Consider the following 23,915-nt stretch of genomic DNA (forward strand, 5'->3'; position numbering starts at 1 on the left):
AAGACTTTCCACCATAAAAATACTGCATTGGTGTAAGACTCTATAGGGGCAATGGAATGGAGATACATGTTAAAGAGAAAAGGAACAACATGAAATTTCTGTTAGAGAAAACCCAATTCAGGTGTTTTTAAAAGAGATGAGGGTGGGTATTAAATCACTGTGGTGTTTAGATTCCATCTGATGTATTTTAAAGTGTTGTGGCAGTTTTGTTTTAAAATGTAAATATTTACCAAATGCCAGAAATCACATCCTTTGCACGTTTTAAAACTTATGTAAAAAATACTGTATTAGATGTCAACTTAAAAGTCTGCAAGATGGGGTACGTACTTTTTCAAAACTTATTTTGTGGTGGGTACTTAGAGCAGAAGCCCTTTTGGAACCAGTGGCCTGATGTCTGCTTCCTCCCCTGGACTCCTGCCGCTCTCCTGGAGAGGTGCAGGATGGAAGTCAAGTCAAGTTGGAGACCGCCCTGTTGGTGGTTGCTCCTGGAACCTGGGGGCCTTGTCTGCCCTTCCCACCTGATTCCAGAACCTTGGCCTTTGGGACAGGCCCTAGCTTACTGCGCACCTCCTCCATGCTGAATTAAACTGCCCTTGGTTGGAAGGCTGGGGACAGATATTAGCCTAAGGGAGTGATAAGGGACAGACTTGGCTACAGGTGCTTTGACCACAGAGACTCCAAACCTCCCACAGGTCAGAGAGGCCAAGTCACAGAGTCTCTGCTAAGAAGGATGCGTGTGGCCCAGCCAACCCAGCCCACCATACTTGGCCCACACCACCCTTTCTGATGCCCACTTGACTTGATCTGAGGGGAGGCCATTTCCAAGAGGTATGGTTTATTTCACAGAGAGCAGAGATGTTCCTAGAGGGGACTGTGAAGCTCAGTCTGAGGAGGGGGTTGGGGGATTAGTTCCAATCACCAAAGATATACTCTGGCTGCTCCTTCCTCACCCCCACACCTTCCTATTCATCCTGCACTGTGTCTGGCTGGCCTTAGAGTGGCTGCTCTGGCCGTGTCTTCCTCCCCACCTGCCCCTCCGCAAGCCTCCATCTGTGGACAGGCAGAGAAGTTACACAGGCCTGAAAGCCAGCATCCTTCATGGAGCCCCAGGGGCAGGAGAATGTCTGGGAAGGGGTTGAGGGACAGCCTGGTCAGGGGTGGGGTACAAGTGAGAGCCCCTGGTGTGAAGCCAGACAAATTAATCCTCTACTCCCATCTGTGTGCCTTCCCCCTGCTGCAGAGGGCGCCACTGAGTGTGGAGGCAGAAGGCAGCAGGGCACAGGGCCAAACCATCGCCTGGCTGCTGGCACCGTGAGTGGGGTGGAGGAGGCCTGTGTCTGCCACTAACTAGCTGTGTGGCTTGGGCAAGCCCTTCCCGCTCTGGGCCTCAGTTTCCTCATCTGCGAATGGGGTTACAGTGAGGGCCAGGTGAGAGAGGCTGGGTGGGCATATGCCTGAAGACATCCGACCTGCTCGACTCAGGAGGTCCCTGTGACCTCCTTCTGCTCCCTCTCCCACTGAGACTTGTGGCCCCAGCTGGCCCTGGGCACCGGGAGCCCCCTTCCACGGCTGTGTGCCTCCTTCCTGCTGGCTGCCGAGCTGGCCCCTCCTGCCCTCCTCCGGGGCTGCACGGCAAGGAGGACCCGGGGGAACAAGGCGGAGGAGGATGGGGAGGAGTGGCAGGGAGGTGGGCGACTGATGGGTCACACAGCGGCCGTCTGCTTGATGCTGTGAAAGCTGATCCTCGTGGGCGACGTGGGGATGGACATGGCTCGGGCCACGGGGACTCGGAGGGAGTGATGGTCCTGCCAGCGGTGCCACCTCTTCCGCACGGCTGAGCGCACCTGTGGGGGAGGATGAGGCTCAGCCGGCAGCCAGAGCCAATCCTGGGCCTCTGGACGGTAGGGCTCCCTGCTCCCTGCCTCGAAGGGCTGGGGAGAGAGTCCAGGGGGGCCCTCCCAAAGGCCACTCACATACCAAGGGACTGGCTGGTTTCAAAACCAAGGCCTTTCCCCTGACCATATCGCCTCCTCTCTGCAGCCTGTCTCCAGGGGCTCCTCCTCCACACCCCTCTCCTGCAGAAGCCTGACCCCCATGCTTCCTTTGTTCCACATTATTACCCCCCCCCCCCCCGCCTCCGAAATATCCAGTTTCCTTTGGGCACAGTGCCTCGGGCACTTGAGTTTAGCCTCCCAGGGCCAGAGAAGCCAGCTTCTGGAATCCGCCCTCCCGCCCTCTCAGGCCCTGCTCCAGTGGTGCATTGCAGGTGTGAGCCTGGCACATGCCCCCGGCTTGCTCCCTTCTCCCGGGAAAGACCTTCCCTCCTTCTCTGCAGCCGTCACCTCCTCTGCCTCCTCCAGACCGGCCTCCTTCCCACAGCACCAGCGCGGCAAAGCTGACAGTTGTATTCATTTCCAGACCTGATCCGGTCTGGTGCCATTTGGTTCTCGTTTGTGTTGTAATTGAGTTTTTCTGTAAAATGGATCCTGCCCCTGCATCCTGGCCCAGCACATGGTTTGAACAGAATAAATGCTCCATAAACATTCATTACCTGTCTGCCTTAGTGGCTGCCACTATCCCTACCCTGCTGCCCACAGAACCAGTCTCCACTGCTGGATTCTGCATCTGGATGTGCTTCAGTTGACAAGACCCAGGCCTGCATAGGCACCACCTGTGCAGGCCCACGGTGGCCCCAGGTGGGCACTGGCATTCCTCTGGATCTTGTAGAAGCCCTTAGGCCCTGGGGGCTTTGTCTGCTCCCTGTGTCCTCCCACCCCTGCTCAAGTGCACACTTCAGCCAGCCTTCACTGGCCACCTCACTCCCCAGAGCCTGCCCGGCGTTGTCATCTTTACTGTGGTGGGAAAAATGAATGTGCTGGTGTCTTTTCTGCTCCCTAAGTCCATAAACACCTGATTGCATGGCAAACCCCTCACCTCTTTCTGGAAGCTTCCTCCTGTCACCACCTCTGTTCTGGGTCCTCTCTTCCATAAGGCCTTGCAGCCCGGGTCCCCTGTGCACCCAGCTCTCCGAGGGCATGTGCGGAGAGCTGCATATTATTTCTGGCCTTCACAGTTGACCTTCTAAACTGGCTCCAGTCCCCGAAGGTGGATTCCTGTTCCCCTAAGGCTGAGGTGGTTTCTCAGGCCTTCCCCTCCCCTCTCCAGGGCAGAGCTGACAGAGCCAGGGACCTCGGCACTCCTGAAGGGTTAGGTGGCTTGACTGCCCTGGAATGGGGTCTGAGGACCCTGAGAACCCAGGCCACCCTGAGGGCCCGGCCTCCTACCTCTCCGTTGAAGAAGCAGTAGAAGACAGACACAAAGAAACCCTAGAAAGGAAGGAGGGAGCAGTCAGTGGCCTGCGTGGGGAGTCACTCTGCCTGGAGGGGTGAGCGGGAGACAGGATGGCTGGGAGAACATGACCCAGGATCCCAGGGGGTCAGATCTGGGTGGGCCTCAGAACTCATGGCCGCAGCCCTCGAGGTGAGGTTTACCAAGGTCCACTCTGAGTGAGAGGAGGTCTCAGGCCTACAGCCAGGACTCCAGCCTCCTAAATACCATGTGGTATTTCTGACTCCTCAGAAGAGGTGCTGGGACATCTGAGCCCTGGGGTGGGGGTGACGGGGCAGGGCTCAGGCCAGGGCAGCCTTGGCAGTGTCTGGGGCCAGTCCCAGGCTGACTGTGTGCACACGCTTACATCTCAGTGTGTACGTCACTGAAGCGCGTGGGCGCCAGTCCTGTGTGGTCGTCTTAGTGAGGACACGGCTGCCTGAGCACAGTAGGCCAGGAAAACTCACGGCGGGGGCCCCACCTGGAACGACTGCAGGAAGGAGTTGAAGTAGATGAACACGATCTGTGACAGGTCGTCCTCCCCAGGGTTGACGAAGAAGAGCATGTAGGTGATGCCCAGGAGGGGCAGGAGGACCAGGGTGGCCTTCACTGCCTTCCTGGGGGCGACAGGGGGGACACAGGTCCAAGCACCGCTGCAGGCAGGGTCTCACTCAGCTGGGATATCGGGGGGCACTTTGGGGTGTTTCTTCTGGGAGCTCGAGTGAGGACTTTGAGGGCTCTGACTGGCGGCAGGAGGATGGCCCAGATGACCTCATTTCTCCCCTGCTGGGGATCAAGGCACCCATTCCCGTACCTGTACTGGATGGTCTCGGACGTAGTGGATGCTCGTAATTTTGTCATTAGGATCCTGACGATGTTGAACAGAAATACAAAGTTGATCTGGATGCAAGAAGGCAGAGAGGGACACAGGAAGGACCATGAGCTGGGGGTGAGCTGAGAGGCAGCTGCATGCCCCCCCAGCCGTGACCCCCTGGAATCCTCATCCCATGCACACCCCATCCCACCCCCAGTCACCCCAGCACCTGCAGGAGTCCCATGGCCTCTGCTCCTCCCTTACCAGGGCAGGGAGACACCCCCATTTGCTGCAGGCCTGGCTTCTCACCCTCGGAAGCCCACTCCTCGCAAAGCCCCTGCCCCTCCCTGCTCAGGGACCCTCCCCAGCTCCCACAGGCCCCACTTGTTGACTGAGGCTCTCTGAGGCCGTCGCACTGTCATGGGCCTGAGGTCTCTTTGACTGAGGACAGCCCTGCCCTGGCTGCGTGGATCAGGCAGATGGAGTGATTAATAACTCAGTTGCTGAACGGTGATTAATCTCTCACCCTCCTGCCCCTGTGCCCTGGAACTGGGAGCCTTCGCAGATGCCCCGATGTGAAGGAGATGGATGGGCAGCAGAGCTGGCCCCAAAGCTCGGTAGGGACCTCATCTGTCTTCATTCTGAGCCTCCCCAGCTTCAGGGCCACCCTGCCCGGCCTCTGCCCCAGAACTGCCAAGGGCTCCTGACCAGTAGCCTGTGGGCCGTGGCTCTCTGGCCTGCCTCTTGTCCCTGGGATGGTGTGCTGTCACTCTGCCCATGCATGTCACACACATGGTTTGTGTGTGTGTGTATCTGAGGACATGGCATGCCTGGGTCTCTTCAACTGCCTCCAAGTGCAAGCCTGAGGGATGGGAGTGTGTGTCGCCCAACACATGGGAACTGCTTCAGAAGAAAGTGCTTGCAGGACAGAGAGAGATACATGTCAGCCCAGGGACATCTGCTGGCTCACATGCACGCACACACACCACTCCGGGTCTGTCTAGAAAATCCATTGCTTCTTAAGGTTGGCCTAGGCCCTTCTAACCCTCCTAAGTTCCAGATCCCAGGCTGGGATGGGGGAGGACACAGGCAGATGTTATGTGACTGTCAACCCTGTAGCCTCTGGATGCACCCAAGCTTGAGGTGGCTCTGGGGGCAGAGGGGGCTCCGACTCCTCCTGAGGCATAGCCTGTGGCTCTTGTACTACACAGAGGTGTGGCCAGACCCAGGGTCAGGGTGAGGTAGGAAGCCTCTAGAGAGGGCTGCCTATGGCCCCTGCTTCCTCTTAAAGCTCATGTTGTTTCTAGCCCCTGGGTTTCTGGCTTATTTCCTTGTGTTATGGAGCACAGGTCACCTTAACACATAGGTCAATATTAATTTTCTTATACAGGTAATACAAAGTATTTGACCTTTTCTGGTTCTTCCTGACTTCTATGAGAGTACAGACTGTTGGAATCAAAATATATTCTCATTTTTGCCCAGTTTCCTTGCATTAAATATTATTCACCCAGCATCCATCAATCCACTAATCAATTCATTCAATTATCCATCCACCCACCCACCCATCCACCCAGCCACCTGCCCACCAACCAGTTCATTCAGTTTTCCATCCACTCTTTTATGCATACATGTATCCACCCACCCAACCACCCACCCACAAGTGGTTACTGAGTACCCCTTGGCTATAGAGCCCTGCTCCTGTGCTGAGGCAAGGGCAGAGATAAGCCTTGTGTGAGCATCTGGGAGACCAGGCCTGTCTCCTGTCCTCACACTAGGCAGGCATTTAGTGATGCTGCCCCCACTCATCCTGAGTCCAGCAGCCTGAAAGTCACTCTGTCCTTCTGAGCTTGTTTCCAGCATCCTCCTCTGCAGTGTCTGTGCCAGCCCCACCATGGGAACTTCCTCTCTCTCCAGGGAGCCTTATGACCCTCAGTCCACACCGAGCTCTCCAGCTTTTCATCCTTGGACTGTCCTCCCTTGCTCCCTGCCGAAAACACCCAGCTCTGCAGTGAGCAATGGCTATGGCTCCTTAACCTTCTCCTGCCTGGTTTTGGACAGGCAGATACGGCCCTGCTTGCAGAGGGCTTGTGGCCTAGCTGGGCAAGGGGGATTGCATCTTTCCTAAGGGGTCAAAAAGGCCTGGAGAACTGGCCCGTGAGCTGAGAACTGAAGAAGGCGGCATTAGCAGTGCAGGTGGGGACAGCGTTCCAGGCTGAGAGAGAATGCCCAGGGTGGGAGGGGGTAGACCCAGTGGCAGTCAGTGTGCTTGAGGGTGATGCTGAGGGAGGCAAGAGACAAATCCAGGGAGGTAGGAGACCAACTGGGAGTCAAGTGGTAAAGCCCAGCTCCTCCTGCAACAAGCCCTTGCAGAGCCTGCCCACCCAGCCCAGAATGTTCTTAGGGCAGCCTGCATGAGGTGGGCCCTGGAATGCTGCAGAGGAGAGGGTGTGGGGTGCCAGGGAGAGGCCAGACCCTCTGGAGAAGCCTCTTCTCAGAAGCCCAGCGCTGCATCAGCCCCCTCTCCTGATCCTCTGATGCTGACATTTGAGCTCCACAGCGAAGTGAGCTTCACCCGAATGAAGCTTTGTGGGGGTGGGTGCCCGAACCCGGTCAGAATCTGGGTCTGGCAGGTGGTGGTGGGCATCAGGTCGCATTTTGATCATCTGATTTGGGGTCTGGACATTACAGTCCCTACCACCTTGTGCCAGGACAGGTGTGCGGAGTCCTAGGGCTCACTAATGTGGATACAGTCCTTAGGCCAGCCCAGGTTCTGTTCCAAGTACTTCATGGCTATTCCTCAAGCAGCAACTTTTATGAAGCAGATATGATCTCTATCCCCATTTTACAGGTGCACAAACTGAGGTTCAAATAGTCTACGTAGCTTGCCCATGCCAGAGTGAGCAGGGGATGGTGTCAGGGTTTAAAATGAGGCAGCTTGTGCCAGCAGCCTTCTGCCAGCCCTGGCATCCCATGCCACTCCTGCGGGAGGTGGTAAAATGTGGGGCCAGCCAGAAGGAGCCAAATGGAAGGAGCTGCTCACACTGTCGGCCCAGGGACAGGTGATTTTCAGCATCTCTACACCAGGAGTGCTGGGAGGCCGTCAGCACAGGGTCCTGAATTTGTGGCTCTAGTTTCTGTAGGAACTGCTGAGGCAGGGCCCCAGAGCCACCAGCATGCCTCCTGAGCCCACTAGTCCTCACAGGGTCACTTCACAGGGTCAATTCACAGGAATTGGCATCCTGTGTTTCAAGTGGGAAACTGAGGCAGCAACAGGGGAAAGGGCTCCCTCAGTGATATAGGGTGAGTGTGTGTCCCCACCAAAGCTTATGTGGAAGATCAATCCCTAACGTGGCAGTGTTGAAAGGCAGGGCCTTTAAGAGGTGATTGTATCGTGAGGATTATGCTCTCATGAACAGAATAGTCCATTCATGGAGTCAAGGGCTAATGGTTTAATGGGCTGTCCCGGGTGTGGACTGCTGGCTTTATAAGGTGTGCAAGTAAGCACATTAAGAATTGTTCTTGCCCAGCCCTCACCATGTGATTGCTCGCATGGCCACAGGACTCTGCAGAGAGTCCCTACCAACACGAAGGCCCCTTGAACTTCCCAGCCTCCAAAACTGTAAGAAATAAATTTTGTTTTCTTATAAATTACCCAGTTTCAGGTATTCTGTTATGAGCCACAGAAAACTGACTCACTCAGGATCACACCACGCATCCCAGGGGTTCCAGCCACTACTTGCTCCACGATGTCACACAGCACATCCCCAGCTTAACCTCCAGTGCATGACCACCCTGAGACCTCCCTCTACCCCTGCTGGAGGGAAACAGCACTTGCTAAATCATGGTGCTCATGGGAGCCCCTCTTTGTCCCCAGACCTTTACTGGCAGGCCTTGCCTGCCTAGAAAATGCCAACAGGAGGGACAACAGGAGTGTCCAGGGAGGACCAGTCTCCCAGATGTTGCAAAACAGATGGTCACCAGGCTGCTGGGACATCCCAATCCCATCTGTGTGGCTCCCTGATGAGAATCACCAGGCTCCACAGACCCTGGTGGGACAGGCAGGCCGTGTCACTTGGTCTGGTGAATGTGCGGTGCAGGGAGTTGAGAGCTGGGGAGGACAGAGGAGAAGGGCCTGGGTAAGCCTGCTCAGCACCAGAGCGGGGAGTGAAGAGGACACGCCCAAGGACCAGGACTGCGCTCCCAACCTGGGTTTAAAGGAGGAGGAGCTGTGTCTGAGGCCAAGTAGGGAGAGATGAGCCAACACACCTGGTCTGTCCTCCCTCCCCCCTCCCTCCTTCCCCTCCTCCCTTCCTGCCTCTTAGCTGCAGAAATGTAGCTGTGAACTGCTGGGGAGAGCTGGGGTGTCAAGGACACCAGGCAGGTGGGGATGGCCAGGCAGGAGACTGGCCCCTGTGCCTCAGCCCTGCTAGCTATTAGTGATGACCTTGGGCAAGCCACTTCATCTCTCTCAGCTTCTTCATCTGTAAAATGGGAGCATAGTCCCTATTTTCTGGCATCAAGGATATGAAGGTTGGAAATAATACAGGTAAAGCTTCTGAAAGGGCTCAGCTTGGAACCTGGAAGCCCCTGTTGGTGCAAATAGCTTGGCCCAAAGGGCTCTTGAGCTGAGAGGTGGGGTGCAGCCAGAGAAGGGGGCAGAAAAGAGGAGGCAGGGAGCTGGGTGTGACACAGGGCCCTTGCACACGAGCCTCCCCTCTCTTTCCTCTCTTCACCACCTGCCAGCATCCTTGCAGTCGGGGCTCACTCCTGCTGTCAGGGCTCCCCCATCCCAGCCAGCCTTCCTGGGTGGGTTGCAGGCTCATCAGAAGCTCTCTCCCTCCAGGATGGGCTCTAGGGAGCTGGCTGGGAGGGACAGGTCTCGTGGAGTTTCTGTTCACACTGAGGGGTGAGTGACTCACTGAGGCTGGGAGTCCAAGGACAATCATTTCCCACTAACTGACAAGGACTGGCTTCTGCCTCTGAAGCAGACAAAACCCTGACGGTGGAACTCCAGGCAGTGGTGAAAAACCTTCCTAGTCATCTCCAGTTCACATGCATCAAGGACACGCCAAAGACGGGGGTCAAATGAATCCCAGAAGGAGTCACAAAAAAGAGAGTGCGGGGAAATAAAAGAGCTAAGCAGTGAAAGACAAAAGATAGCCTCATTAGGCATCTGCTGTGTGCAAGAGGAGCACACTTTCTCTGCATTTCCTGAAGTAGCGGGGCCCTTTAAGGAAGCTGGTACATACAGGAGCCTGAAATTATCGAGCTTGAAATAAGTCTTACGTAAATGCCAATTTCTTACGGGGCGGCTTTTTTGTATGTCTCTCTCTTTTTAAATGTATGATATATAATGGGCTCTTTTTTGCAGAATGCAGCCTCGATGTAAACTTTGTCAATTAAAGCTCGTTGTGGATTAAGGACATGGCAGCAATTATACCTTGGATGTGAATACCGTTGGCAGAGGGCGGGGAGCTGGGCAAGGAACAATTGCTCATTACGCTTCATTCTGGTATCCACGCTGCAGGCTGGGGGCGGTGGGCTGGACCCCAGAGGGGGTCGCTGGGGGCAGGTGGGTGGGGGAATGTAGATCTGGGCTGAACAGAAGCCTGCACACTCTTCTCTTGCCATCAGCTGCCTGCTCTCCCAGCTGTCTCAGCACTGTATCTAATAAGGGGACATCAGACCCAGGAGGGCACTAGAAAGCCACCAGTCAGAACTTTCTCCAGCCAGAGAAAGAACATGGGGTGCAGGGTGGCTCAGGGCTGCAGCAGGGCACAGAGCATGAGGAAGGGTGATCAGGAGGTGCTGGGAAGTGGGTGGCGCGTGGCATACAGAGTGGGTGCAGAGGGCTGCCCATGCCACATCCTTCCCAGCGTCTCTGCCTGGGTGGGTCCTCTGCTGTCCTCCCAGTGTCCCAGCCTCCTCCCAGTCCCCACTGAGGACCTACCACGAGCACGAGGATGATGGGGCCCTGGTAGATGTAGTCCACTAGGTCGCCGGGTTCCTTGCCAAACCAGCACCTGCAAACATGGGGTGGCTGTTGGTGACCTGCTGAGCTGGAGCCCAGGGACCACCCCAGGCTTGGGCCCAGGGTCCTCCAACTTGATCCTTCCTGAGACCCTATCTCCAGGCTGCTCCTTCCCAGAAAGACTTGGGGTCAGCCCCAGCCCCACTGACAGCCCTGGCCCACCCCTGGACTGCCCTTTGCTTACCTGGTGGGTCTGGTCTCCCTAGCTAGACTGAGGGCAGGCTCTGGTCTCCTCTTCTTCTTCTTCGGACCCCCCGCCCCATCACAGACTGCTGGGCAGAGGGCTGGGCACACAGGGGGCACAGGGATACAGGGAGAACTGGGCTTTCTCTCGCTGGCCCAGGGCCCAGCTGTCCTGTGCCACCAGTCTCCACATTGCTGGGAACCTGCTGCTCCACGTGCCAGGCACTCGGTTGCACAAAACAGCAGATGTGGAGGTGGAGCCCTCTCCTGCCTAAGCTCTGTCTCTCTGTCTTTGAGCTCACACACCCAGCAAAGGGAGCCTGCTGCCTGGCTGGTCTCGTGGCTGCCAGGGACTTGGTTTATGCTCTGGGCATGCTGCTCAAGGGAGAAGCTTTACGGTCTCGAGGAAGGGCTGGGCCAGGACCCAGTCTGGCTCTGCCAGCAACTCCTGGACCGTGGGGAGGGACCATTGCCTTCTGGAAACTCTGTGTCTTCTGAAATCTTAGAGGTCGTCTAGTGCATACCTGCCTCTGCTGCAACAGGAATCTCCTCTGCTTCCTCCCAGCACCAGGGGTTCTGGTCTCTGCTTGAACACCCCCTTTGACAAGAAGCTCACTACCTACCAAGGATCCCTCTTATTGAGCAGCTTTTACCTTTCTAATGTTGAGCTCCTGAAACTCTTGCCATGGCCCCCCATATCCCATCTGCTCCTTCAGCCTCTGAGACCCCTTGGGGATTTGCACACAGAGGCTGATGTTCCCCAGTCCCCTCCTCCCTCAGCTGCTGGCACCTGACTTCCTGGCTGCTCCTTGGCTGGCCCATGGCCAGAGTTGCTGTCATCTGGGCTGTGGCTCAGCCTATCAAAGTCTCTGGTGCAGGGAGAACCCAAGGATGGGACACTGCACCCAGGCAGAGACTGGGATGTCAGACAAAACGAGCTGTCACCAGACTCTGTTAAATGCTCATTGACACAGCCTTGGATGTAGGCTGGACTGAAAGCCTGAGACTGTGGTCTCCTCCACGTGCCCCAGGCCAGACCTGCCATACCCAACTCAGGATGAGACCTTGCCAAAGACCAGAGGGGTCAGGCAGATGGGGCCCTTAAGGGAATCATGATTCCTAATTGAATTCAACAAACAAAGTTGCTTTGAGACCCACGACGTGAGCACCTCTGGGTGTGCTTTTCAGTTTAAGGACAACAGGAAAGAGAATCTGTCCAGGCATGGCTACAGTACGTGCCCATTGCTTGGCCAGAGCCCAAGGCTGATGTGACCCCACCTGATGACCCCCATGGCTGGCCTGTCCCACTTACTGCTCATTCTCATAGTAGAGTTTGCCAATGGCCCAGGCGATGATGATGGGGCAGGGGACACCTGAAAGAGGAACAGACAAGGGCTGCAGTGGATAGACGGATGGATGGGGACCCTCTTGTAGAACACAGGGTGTGGGGACCACAGGGGCCTGGGATCATGTTTCTACTCCTCCAACTGCAGGTCATCCATGACTCCAGGGTGCCCTGTCCCTAGACTCCTGCCCCCCACTCCTCCACTCTGCTCCACCTCAGCCATCTCTCCAGCAGGGGATGGAGTGATTTTCTGAGATTCTGTGATAGAGAAACAGAGCCAGCCAGTCACTCTTCTGAAGCCAGAGACAAAGGTCTTTGGATTGGTCAGTGTGGGCGGGGGAGGGGGGCTATTTGTGGAACATCCTTTGTGGGGATTCTTTGCTTTCTCCTCACTGACATGGAGGGAGACTGAGTCCTTGGGACTGTGCTGGGGATGGCAGGCAGGAAAGGGAGAGGACCTTGTGGGCAGCCCCCTCCCCTACCAGGCCCCGCAGCTCCCCCGGGACCCTCACACCATCCGATGAAGAGGAAGAGCCACTTGCGCAGGCGCTCGGTGGAGTAGGTCATGACGATGGCTGTGTGCAGGTAGCAGCCCTCGACGAACATCCAGAAGAAGTTGGTGACCACGAAGTAGTTGAAGACGGTGGTGACGCAGCGGCACCAGACCTGTGTGGGCCAGGGTGTCACTGCGGGAGGTGGGCCCTTCCTGTCCCGGGAGGCCAGGGTGTCACTGCGGGAGGTGGGCCCTTCCTGTCCCCGGAGGCAGCGCGACACGGGGAGCGCATCAACCCTCCCCCGAGAAGGTTCACCCATCACCAACTCTGTTTCACTCTCTGGGATTAAGTTAAGGAGCCATTTCCCACCGGTACCGGGGTGTTTTTAACTTCTCTCCAACTTCTTCTAATTTCTCTTTTTAATAAAGAAAGAGGGAGTTGGGCTCTGAGCTTCTGCAGGCAGGGATGGAACTTAGCAACACTGCTATGGTTTCGTTGTAATTTTTTTTGTCACCTTCAATCCATAGCAAGTCAGCCTGGCTTCCATTGAGGGATGGAATATGAGATTTCATTTAGAAAAAGTGGAAGAAAGTGAGTCCTGGGTAAATTAAGGTGGGGCTGCAGCCACGGAGGTGATTCTCCAAAGACCCTAGGTTTGGGGACTACTGGACCTGGTGTGATCGTCACTGGCTGTGGAGGGGGACTCACTGACTGTAGGGCTCCTGGGAAGTTGTTATCCCTCTCTGAGCCTCATTGTGACTGATGCTGCCCTATAGGTGGTAAAAGGAGATGGAGGATGGCAAAGGCAGGTACCACGAAACATGGCTTGTGGTTGTGGCTGCTGAGGTTATTTGCCTTTCCGGCAGAGGGGAAATTGTCCCTGTCCCTCTGAGCAAGGCTACCGTCCCTTGCATCTTGCCTGGGATGCAAGGAGGGAAGGAGCCTGCTCAGACAACATGTGGGCCATGGCACAGCCAGAGTCCAGGCCTCCAGCCCCTAGGCCAGAGCTCCTCTCAACCGACCCTACCTGGTCATCTTTCCATGGGGTCACCCCCAGGGCACCCTGAGAACCGAGGCTGGGACACAGGGAAGGGTGGAGGCAGCAGCCTCTGTCCCGGGCCCGCTGGGGTCCAGGGAGCCCTGTAAGCTCTCTCTGATAGCCCTGGCTCTCTGATAATCCTCCTGAGATGAACTGCTAGCTGCTCTGAGGCTTCCCCTAGGGTCCCATCCTTGACCTGGGGCCCCACGTGGCTGGCTGTCTCCCTTGTTCCAAGAAAGTCCAGCTGAGGTGGGATGCTAAAGACCCCCTCCTAGGCCTGCTTGTTTTCCAAATTAAGCAATGTCTTATTAGTGCAAGCCAATACTAGAGCTGGAAGGCACCCAAAACTTGACTGAACTTGTTTGGTACTGAGGCAGGGTTCAATGTGGGGCCAAGTTAAAGGTCAAACCAGGCTGGGTGTCTGCTCAGGTACAGGTCACCCAAAGAAGATGTATTGGGTAATCTCTAATGGTGTGTCCCTCGCTAGTCTACATTTTTACAATGACTTGGACATGGTATAGCTGCAGTAGACACAAGTCCAGAATGGACAGCTAACATGTGGGGTGGTCCATGATGTAGAGGCACCATCACAGCATGTGACCTCAGTGAGTCACTTAACCTCTCTGAGCCTCAGTTTTCACATCTTCGTAATGGAGAAAATAATCCCTCCTGGTCTCTTGCTGGGATTATGTGAGATAAAGTTCAGAAGAGGTTAGTCCCAGCCTCCTTTATTCTAATGCATCTTTAGGGAGACCTGGATTCACAAGATGTGGGGTGGAACAGGATAAACCAAAATCTGGTGTCAGGTTTATGCAGCTCCCAGGACCCCAGCCTGGCAGCCCTGCGCCTCCTGGCTCTGGGACAGTGACTGGGGTGGGGGGGAGGTAAATTCAGGCCTCGTTTTGCACCTGAGTATTGGGTAGAGAGGTGGGTGGACCCCGATCCCAGAGCCCCCCAGGCCCAGCCCTGTGTCTCCCGAGAAGTGACCTCATTGTTCTCGTGAACTTCATGGTCGATGAGTTGCAGCAGGAACCACATGACATTTCGCAAAATAAAGGTGGTGATGAGGTTCCAGTGGATCACGTTCCGCAGACAGCGGATGCTCCTGTGGGAGGCCCAGGTCAGAGGTCAGTGGGGCCAGAGGTCAGCTGGGACAGTCTCCACCTAGGGTGAGGGCTCAGCTGGGGCTAGGGTTAGGGGTCAGCTGGGTTAGGGGTCAGTTGGGACTGGGTTCCTCCCGAGGCCGGGTAGAGACTCAGCCTGGGGTAAGGGCTGTACTGGGAGCCAAATCCCACCCATGGTGGCCCAGCTCCCCTTCTGCACCCCACATGCCCGAAGCTGGTCAGTGCCCTGGCACCCAGCAAAACCCCCATACCCACTGGCTCCTGGGCTCCCAGAGGAGAGGTGAGAATGTCTGGGAGAGCTGAAGGGGGTGCTGTGGGAGGAGGGACAGGAGAAAGTGAGGCAGGAGGGTGGACTCACCGCAGGGCCAGGAAAAGCAGAAAGGCGGCCACCAGGGCTGCCACAGACACACAGTGGCCCAAGTAGTTGACAATGAGGGCAAAGCGGTAGTGCAGGTCGTACTTCCTCTGCTGGACAGACAGACAGACATGGGCAGATGGAAGCATGGGCAGGTAGGGGTGAGGTTGGGCACTCCAGCCATGTCCACATCTGTGTGTCCTGACCTTGGGGCAGAAGTGGCTCCAAATGTCATGGCCAGGTGGCTCCTAGAGCTTGCTCCTGTTGGCCCTGGATGGCTTTAGTTATTATAAATGGCTGTGGTCAGGCCTCTCAATAAGCAGTTTGAGGGATACATTTGGACATGGTCTATTCTGAGATATGCCAGAGTTGTGGGTACAGAGTTTTAAAAAAATTCTAGATGTCGCTATAACGCCGCCCCTAGGTTTAGTCTCAGCTCAGAACCCAGCTGGCTGAGCAACTGAGGGTGAGTTGGTGTGCATGTCTGGGTCTTGGTCTTGACATCTGTATAATGGGAACCAGCTGCCCTCCTGCCTCAGAAGAAGTGACCGAGGGAGGTCTGGGGGTGCACTGGGATCGGTCTGTGCTGGGCACCATAATGAGGGATGCACCGGCTGCAGATTTAGGAATACTACAATCCAAACTGAGTAAAAGTCAGTCTATGCACTTCTAAACAAAGTCAGTGATAAAATACCCCTTCCTGCCAGGGTGGGCCACCCTCCCATCCCCCACTTTGATTTGCCACTGCTGGAGGGGCTGTAAGAGTGGATCAGTGAGGGCAGCAGGCTGGAGGGAGCCCCTTTCTCTCCAAATCCCATGACCCATCCTGCCTGCCCCTCTGTGGTTCTCACTGCAGAACCCCACTGGCTTACATTCTGTAGAATCACTTTCTCAGGGTAGGCAGACATTTTTCCCTCTGAACTTGGACTTCATTTAGGGAAAAGTTCCAGCCCCACTGGGGACTGTGTTGGGCAAATGAGGAGGAGAATGGAGCCAAGATGAATCATTTTGAGTCAGGAATGAGGCACAGCTTCATAGGGGAAGGGAGCTGGCACCTCGGGCTGTGCAGAAGCCAGTTCCAGAGTGAGAGCCAGAGCAGGGCTGGGGAGGTCTGAGCAGGACCCAGCTTCCCATGGAGCTACAGAATCAGAATGCCAGATGGGGAAACTGAGGCGCAGAGGAGGAGAATGCATGGTCATACAGCCTGTCAGATGTTGGGGAGCACTGGTTACACGGCCATTCCCTTTCTGTGTTACATGCCACCTTGCCTGTGTCCTTCACCAGCCCAAGCTCTCCTGGAGGTGAGACCCCATAGCCTTTTTCTCTGACCCTGCCACAGTGTCACTGCACACAGGGCAGGACATTAGAGGCAGGGGTAGGAGGTGCAGAAAGGAGTAGTCAGGTGATGCAAGATCTGGTTCTGCTACCCCTGGGGTCTTCTGTGCTCAACCTGTCTCCTAACAACTGCGTGAGAACCAAGGTTGGGGAAGGTAGGGGCCACTCACCTTGTCATCCAAAATGGGCTCACACTGTGAGTAATTGATCCTTGAAGCCCACATCCCATTCTCCAAGCATTGTCGGTAGGCGTTCCCTGCAAAAGATGCCACCACCAAGAGTCAGGTCACTCCCCTCCTCAAGAACCCTCTCTAGCTCCCTGGTGCCCACAGAATAAGGTCCATAATTCTCAGCTCCCCTGGGCCGGGACACAACACGGGTCTGAAAGTTTACAGGAAAGCCATTTATGTGAAAATAGCACAAAAGTCTCATCTTACATAGCAGCTAAAAGGCAGGCTAAAACCCATTTTAGATACAATCTTTGACTAGCAGTTTCTTTCATTTTGTTCCTTTGCTTCAAAACTGAAGCCAGTTGTGAGCACTGGGTTGTGGCTGAAGATTCATTACTCTTAGCATGCCAAATAATTTCCTTCCTCATTGCAATCATTTTATATTTACAAAATCCATTCTTCTTCCTCCAGTGTCAGCACTTCCGTGCTAATAATAGCTGCCGTTTACATAGCCTGTGTTTCCCATGTAATGGGTCCTCTTCTGACTGCTTTAGATACGCTTGTCCATTCCTTCCTCACAACAATCCTATGATGTTGGTACTAATATTAACCTAATTTACAGAGGAGGAGACTGAGACACAAAGAGAGTAAGCTACTTGCCAAAGATACAAAGATGACAAGAGGATCCAAACCCAGAAAGTCTGGCTTCAAGTTTTATGTGCTTAACCTCTAGGCTATTGAGGAGTGGTAAATAAGCATGATGGATATTTGGGGACACAGGGCTGTGCTGCTGTTCTTGAGCTGCTGCTGCCTGGAAGACCACTATATGAAGTCTCTAAGTGTTTGAGAAGTGGCCTCTGAATTAAAGTTGGAACGTGATGTATAAAAAGACATTTTGGAGCATCAGTGTCTGATGTATGAAAGTGCAGGTTTTGTCAAAGGGAAATACATGAAGGTTGAAAAGTGCTCATATTTGCCTTTCTCTCAATCCTACCTCTGCCTGTCAAGGTCTGGTTCTTAAGCCACCCCCTCGAGGTAGCCTTCCCTTAACCTCCCACCAGGAGGAAGCCTCCCACCTGAGAACGCCCAAAGCCCTTAGCCTGCCTCTCCTCTGCTTTACAGATTAGTATGTATCTTATGTCTCCCACTTGATTACAAATTTTGAATGATTGTTTGGGGGTGATTTGTACCAGGGTTCTGCTCTCCAGCTAATGGGCAGCTGTTTGTGGGTTTTTCTTTTTGGCTTATGTTAGATATACAACATAAAGCTAATTAAAATGAATAGCTCACAGAACACAGAGTCACAGAGCTGGAAGGGGAATCTTAGATTGTTTTTGGAAGCAGTGAGTTCAGAAATAATTAAGTTACTTAAAAACCTGCTTCCGTTGAGCCAACAGTGAGTTAAAAGCAATGGAATTATTAAAGAGCACTTGCTGGAGAGCAAAAACAATGGGGGAGATTCTATTAGCTTAACTGTTTTATAATTTGGTGCTTGGAGCTCATAGATTTTTCAAACTCAGGGACGTTACTGGCCTATTCCTGCCTCCTGGGCCTGTCAGCACGAGGCCCATCTCTCTCTCTCTCTCTTCTCCTGAGCACGCCCAGTCCTGACTGTCTGCACCCCATACTCCAGCCCTTGCCTCATGACCAGCCTTGAGTTGTCCAGGTGAGTGAGTCTTGTCTCTGATCCATCTATGGGCTCCCTGAGTATCATCTCATTTCCCAAGTAGCATATCTCACAGAGGCACCGACCATGGGGTGGGCTTGCAGATGGAAGGGGGTCAGAAGAGAGATGCTACAAATCGGAGACCTTTCCTGCCCCTCACGCCAATGCCCTTGGCGTCCCAAGTTCTGTGAATTCTCCTCCTCCTTGGCTTTTCCCAGAATCCATCCCTCCTGCCCATCCCTCCACTGTCTCTCTAGTCCTCTCACCTGGACTGGCAAAACAGCCTCCTCTCTCGACTCCGTCCTTCTTACTTTGCCCCCCTCAACCTTGTTGATTTCTGCTTAAAAGCCATCACAGCTCTTCATTGCTCTCAAGAATAAAGTCCAGCTTTCTTGGCATGCTATTCAAGGCCCTCGACACCTGGGCTCCAGCCCAAGTTTCCTGACCCATCTCCAGCACTTCGCATGGCAGGTGACATTTGCACCAAAAGGCCCGGCACACACCAGCTCTGTGCTGATCCACCCCTTTAAGCAGCTCCTCGTACACTGCTCACAGACAAACTCCTGCTGGTCTTGCAACCCCCTGCTCAAACACACCTCCTCTATGGAGCTTTCCCCAGCACCCTGGGTCCGAAGCAATCCCTTTCTTTTTCTTCTAAGCACCTCCTCCGTATCTTCCCATCTCCTGGCACATAGCTTTCACACTTTATTGCCCTTGACCCACAATAACACACACATTTTGTGTCACAACCCAGTAAACACACACACACACACACACCCCTGAATCCACAGCCAAAAAGCAAAATTCATTTTGACCATAGCTATATTTTTCTTTCTATTTTATTCCAATGTATTCTATTCATTTCATATACAAATTGTGGTCATGACCCACTAAACTGACTCCATGGTTCTCTATTGTGCCACAACCCATAGTGTAAAAACCAAAAATCTATTTTAGAGCATTTGTCATAATTCATTATGGACTTCATCTTTTTGGACCTAAGCCTTATTTTCTTTGCTACTGAACTTGAGCTCTCCGGGGACAGACAAGTAAGCAGAGACCATATTGAAGTCACTGGAGTGACTCCAGTGGCCCTCAGGAGTGAGCCATGAGTACACGTGGGTTGAACCTTGGAAAGCAGGGGAGGAGGTTCTGGCTACAGACACTGGGGACAGAGGACTGGAAGACAGAAGCCCTTCAGGGGAGCTGTCCACTGCAGCTAATGAGGGCGCCAAGCCCTCAGGCACAGCCTCGGATAGGAGAGAGTATGACAGGAAGAGTCCCCTCCAGGAACCACAGGCAGGTGGGCACGCAAAGTCTGAGGGCAGGTGGCCAGGCCAGAATCGTGGGGCTGGATGCAGTGAGGTGGGTGCCTGTTACCACAGCAACACAGGTGCCCCTGCCGAGGATCGATGCCAGTGGTGTGCGGTGTGGCCTGCCAGGGGCATTAGGGTCTGGATGACTTAATGCAGGCAGGGTCTTCTCTTACTGGATCCCTTTGCCCTGGAGATACCCAGAGTGGCCCTGGCCTGTCAGAAGCCCCCATTGCAATGGGCTCTGCCCCTTTCAGACACTGACACTTTGATAAGAGTTCCTGGGTTCAGGCAGTCACCTGGGGTGGTCCAGAAGCCTGGCTAGCAGATGGGGGCCTATATTCTAGCTGTAGTTTTGTGTCTGGCTGGTTAGATGACCATGGATAAGTCTCTTTCCTCTTGGCCTCAGTTTTCCCTCACAAAAAAAGTAATGTAAACTGGTTCCCAATGATGCTATTGGCATCTCAGATGAGTCAATCGTTTGTTGTGTGGACTTCCTAATCTACTAAACGTCAGTAGCACAACCAAGCCATTGTGACAACTCCAAACCTTCCTATATCACTTTCAGATGCTTCCCAGGCTGGCACTTCTACCTCTGATGTTCTAACTGGTATCATGGAAGACAGAGAACTTGAGGGACAATTTTTGGTGGTAGTTATTGCAGAAAGAGTGCAAGAGACAGGTTGGGCATGGGGGAAAGAGTGGGTGAGACTGTGGTAAAGGGCACCAATGTGGTCATTGGATACCTGGAAAAAAAATAACAAGAAGTGAAGGGGAGAAGGTGATGACAGAGAGGTGGGGAGGACCAGAAGCAATATTTATTGATGGAATGAGATCACTGCACAGTACATAGAACTTTCAGCACCACGGATAGCAGGACTGCACCGCTCCTAGTCCTTCACCATCTCTGCAGGTGGGGAACCTTGGAGAGCTCCTAAGACCCAGCCTTCCCACTCAGTATTCCGACCATTACCTTGGGGCCAGCCCAAGGAGGTCAAGCTAATTCATGCCGCTCTTCAAGGCCCAGCATCAGCCCCAGTTCCTCCAGCTTGTTTCCATGGCTGCTGCAGCTCCCCAAGGGTCCAGATGCTCACTTCTGCCTGGCTCACCCTGAGCTGGGATTGTTCTCTCACTGATTCCTGCAAAGGGGCATGCTTTTCCAACCAGCCCAGGGACTCCCTGGAGCAGAGTTTACCTTCTCCACAACAAAGCTGAGACTCCCTTAGGACCAGCCCTGGGTTGTCCTCTTCTCTGACCTTTTCTTAAGCACTGCACAGAGCTGAATACATAGGGGCCTCAGGATGGACCAAAGCTGATGCTGTTGCCTAGGTTACTAGGGAACTCATTGAGGATGAGAGGCTCAGAGCAGGTCAAGAGGACAGTTTGACAATTCAGATGCCCAAGCTCCACCAAGCAATGTGGCAAATACAGAATGGTCACACATACATGTAGGTGGCATATAGGTCTCACACACAGACCTTCACTGCCAGAACTTGGTAGGCTGACCCTGCCACCAGAACTGCGGATAATATAGTTCAACCCCGTGTGGGGGAGGGATGTCAGTCTCAAACAGCAAGCCTATGGGCAGCATCCTCCAGATTCCAGGCATGAAAGCCTTGACCATTGCAAGGGAAGCACGTAGGAAACTGAGTCAGCAGATATCTGCTTGGGACTTTAGGAGAGGCAGGCAACTTCTCCCTCATTTGGTCTGGTGGGATGCAAAGAGGGAGAGCAACATGTCCAGGATCACCCAACAATTAAGAGGCATAACAAGATCTCTTCCCCAGGGACACACTTCTCATGGGAGACCCTGGAGGCAGTGTTTCTGGAAGGGAGAGGATCTCCCTGCTACACTGTGTGCCAGCAGGTGCAGCCAGCTGAGCCATCTCTGCAGGCTCTTTCCTACTTGGTGCCCAGATCCCCAGAAGAAAATGCCTATGGGTCAGATATCCCATCCTCAATCACCTTACTGCCTGGAGTCGTGCTACTCCAGATCTAGCTGTCTCCTTCCAGTCTGGCTTGGGAGCTTGCTGGGAAATTTTTGACCCTGACATTGGATCACCTTTCTTACTTTCCTTGGAAAAAACCTCCCAGCCAATCTCTTCCCCTAGCCTGGCCTCCAGTGCCTGGACTGGACAATGACACTGTGGGGCATGACTAATTACATTCATCCCCAGTTAAGAGACCACTGGGGAAGCGTGGCCAAAGCTGGGTGGTCAGGGGCATAGCTGTGGTGCCAACAGCACAGTTCCCCTGAGCTTCCCAAACAAGGTGCATGCCCCTGAGTTTACACTCCTGCTTGGCTTGGATGCTGCTGCAGGCTAATTAGAATTGGACGGCTCCAGGGCCCACCTTGCACATTTCTGTCTTGATCTGATCATAACACATTGGTGGTGGTGGTGCGGAGCAGGGAGCTGGTGATGTTCATCCAATCTCAGACACAGCCTGACCTAGAAGCAGTGCTGGGTTAGGAGATTAGGAGTCTACCACTGCTAATCCCAGTCACTGGATGGGAAAGGCCCCCCCAGGACCATCTGCTTGTGATGTCTGGGATGTGGACCAGGGAACTTCTATTCCATCTCTTTACTGTCGTGTGGGCATTGCCTTCTGGGCCTTGACTGTCTGTTCTGGACTTCCAGAAACCCTCAGCTCACTATTTCTGCAGGACTTTTCACTCACGTTGCCTTGTCACCCTTGAATATCGCCCATGCCGGGGTGGGGGTGGGGTGGGGGGTGTGTGGCCCATACTTACAGGAGGCAGTGGGGAAACTGAGTCACAGAGGCATTGAGCAGTGTAATGGAGACCACGCTGGGTCCATGAAAAAGGGAAGGGGTGTGACTGGAACGCAGCTTGTGGTGTGAGATCATTGTCCTCCCCAGGAGAGGTGCGGAGGGAGGAGACACCTGCCCCAGGCCAGCCTCTATTGTGCAGTCCTCCCTCCCTCCAGCCATCCCTAGCAATGCTCAATGCATGGGCTCATCACCATGACACTGGCCTGCAGAGAGGGGAGCACGGGACTCTTGAGGCAGAGGCTTTCAGGGAACTGAGGAGCATTAGGGCAAGGGGGCCACTAGAACTCATCGAGCCCCCCCCACCTAGTGCAGAGAAACTGAGGCCCAATGAAGGGGCAAAACCTGCCCAAATGTGACTCACAAAGTGAGTGGCATGGCCATAATAAAAACTGGCTCTCAACCCATGGTTCCTATACAGTAACGTAGGGAGAAGACGTCTCTGCTGGCAGAGCCTGTGTCTGTCCCTCCAGGGGCCACAGCCACTTCTCTCTAGAGGCCTTTGAGGGCCAGACCTTTTCAGTCTGGTCAGACAGACTGCCCCTCCCAAGACAACATCCAGAAGGCCACACCACCCCAGACCGAGGTTAGCCATCCTTGGCATAGCAAGACTCTCCCACACTCTCCCCGGCCCCAGGCCACCTCTATCCCCTCCCCTCCTGCTCCCTTGCTGACAATACCTTAGCAGTCCACAGTGAGCTCCAGGTGGTGTTGTCTCCCCAACCTGACATGGCTTCCTGAGGTCAGTATATTCTCTGTCCCCTTCACACAGGTAAGAAAACTAAGACTTGGACAAGCAGGGCCTGCCATTCGTTCAGTGAATCATGGCAAAGCCGGGACTTAGATCCAGCCCTCTTGAATCTGGGCCCAGCTTCCTCCCACTCCCCTCACCCCAGCCACCCACCCCTGCAGGAGCTGTGAAGGGAGGTTCCTGCCAGATTCTGAGTGCCTGGTTTGAGGTGGGCTGTCAGCAGGGCCCAGACGACTGCACTTGGGGCCCAGCCAAGGAGCCCTTTGGGTCACTGGGGAATGGGGCTCCTCCTTCAGGAGATCTTTAGGTTCCAGACTCTGCTTTGGGTGCTGGTGGGTGGGGAGTAGACAGGGAAGGGTGCTGCAGCCTCTGACCTAATGCACAATGGGGAGGAGAGTGGAGGGATAAGCTCCTCAAAGATGTGTGAGACCTGAACCTGCCTTCCAGGGGCTCCATGGATGGCCATGCCATCCCACCTTTGCTCTCTCCCACCAGGGAAACAGTTCTCCCATTCAGGGTAACTTCCAGCCCTTGGAAAATGGAACATAGTCAGAGTGTGATCAGGTCTCACTACAGAATGAGATCGCAGGCCTGAGTTTCTGGAGTCACAGCTTTTACTCCCTCAACCCAGAGGGTAGGGTCTATTTGGGACCCTCCCTGAAGCTGCACCCCTGCACCAAGTATGTTCTCAACAAATGTGACATCCCTGCTGCTCCAAGACCTTCAAGGCCCATCCTCTCTAGGAAGCTTCCCAGGAATGCCCCAGTGCCCACCAAGCCCCTCTTTCCAATCTATGAGTGTTGATTTGTGCAAGTCTCATCTTCAAGGAGCCTGAGGCTCCCCAAGGGCAGGGCCCAGACTTTCTTTCACGCTTGCCCCTTAGGGCTGAAGATGGGATTCCTGCATAAGAAGGCAGACCCAATGGTAGACCCCCCTGGCTGGAGACCACTTAGCTCATGTGTGCTATAGCACGTCTCTAGAGTGGGGTTCTGGGAAGTAGGGCCCCCCAGCCCTCCCTGTGGGGTTAGGGTAGGCAGGGTGTCCCTTCTCCCCCCTTCTGGCAGATGCCTCAGTACAGGTGGCCCAGCCCAAGATCAAGGAGGCTGGGGCTGAGCCAAGCTGCGTTTAGTGATTCTGCAGGAAGAAAATGGACCATGTCCAGGAGGGAGGCAGCAGGA

General features: G+C 54.4%; 1 protein-coding gene across 5 annotated transcripts in view; it reads right to left on the reverse strand.

Moving 5' to 3' along the window:
• Window positions 1–818: 818 nt before the first annotated feature.
• The window catches only part of CRHR2 (corticotropin releasing hormone receptor 2), a 40,603-nt gene continuing 17,506 nt past the window's right edge, over window positions 819–23,915 (reverse strand). For 3 of the 5 annotated variants that reach the window (XM_063099733.1, XM_063099731.1, XM_063099734.1), the window contains 10 exons: window positions 16,218–16,303; window positions 14,716–14,825; window positions 14,221–14,338; window positions 12,213–12,366; window positions 11,668–11,728; window positions 10,092–10,164; window positions 4,142–4,227; window positions 3,809–3,944; window positions 3,285–3,326; window positions 819–1,844 (listed from right to left, as the gene is read on the reverse strand). In XM_063099733.1, coding sequence (XP_062955803.1) covers window positions 1,704–1,844; window positions 3,285–3,326; window positions 3,809–3,944; window positions 4,142–4,227; window positions 10,092–10,164; window positions 11,668–11,728; window positions 12,213–12,366; window positions 14,221–14,338; window positions 14,716–14,825; window positions 16,218–16,303 — 1,007 coding nt within the window. In that variant the 3' untranslated portion in view covers window positions 819–1,703. The remainder of the gene's footprint in view (window positions 1,845–3,284; window positions 3,327–3,808; window positions 3,945–4,141; window positions 4,228–10,091; window positions 10,165–11,667; window positions 11,729–12,212; window positions 12,367–14,220; window positions 14,339–14,715; window positions 14,826–16,217; window positions 16,304–23,915) is intronic. The other 2 variants (XM_063099732.1, XM_063099736.1) reach the window with 1 other exon arrangement.

Source organism: Cynocephalus volans, chromosome 6 (assembly GCF_027409185.1).
Source record: "Cynocephalus volans isolate mCynVol1 chromosome 6, mCynVol1.pri, whole genome shotgun sequence".
NCBI classification, from domain to species: Eukaryota; Metazoa; Chordata; class Mammalia; order Dermoptera; family Cynocephalidae; genus Cynocephalus; species Cynocephalus volans.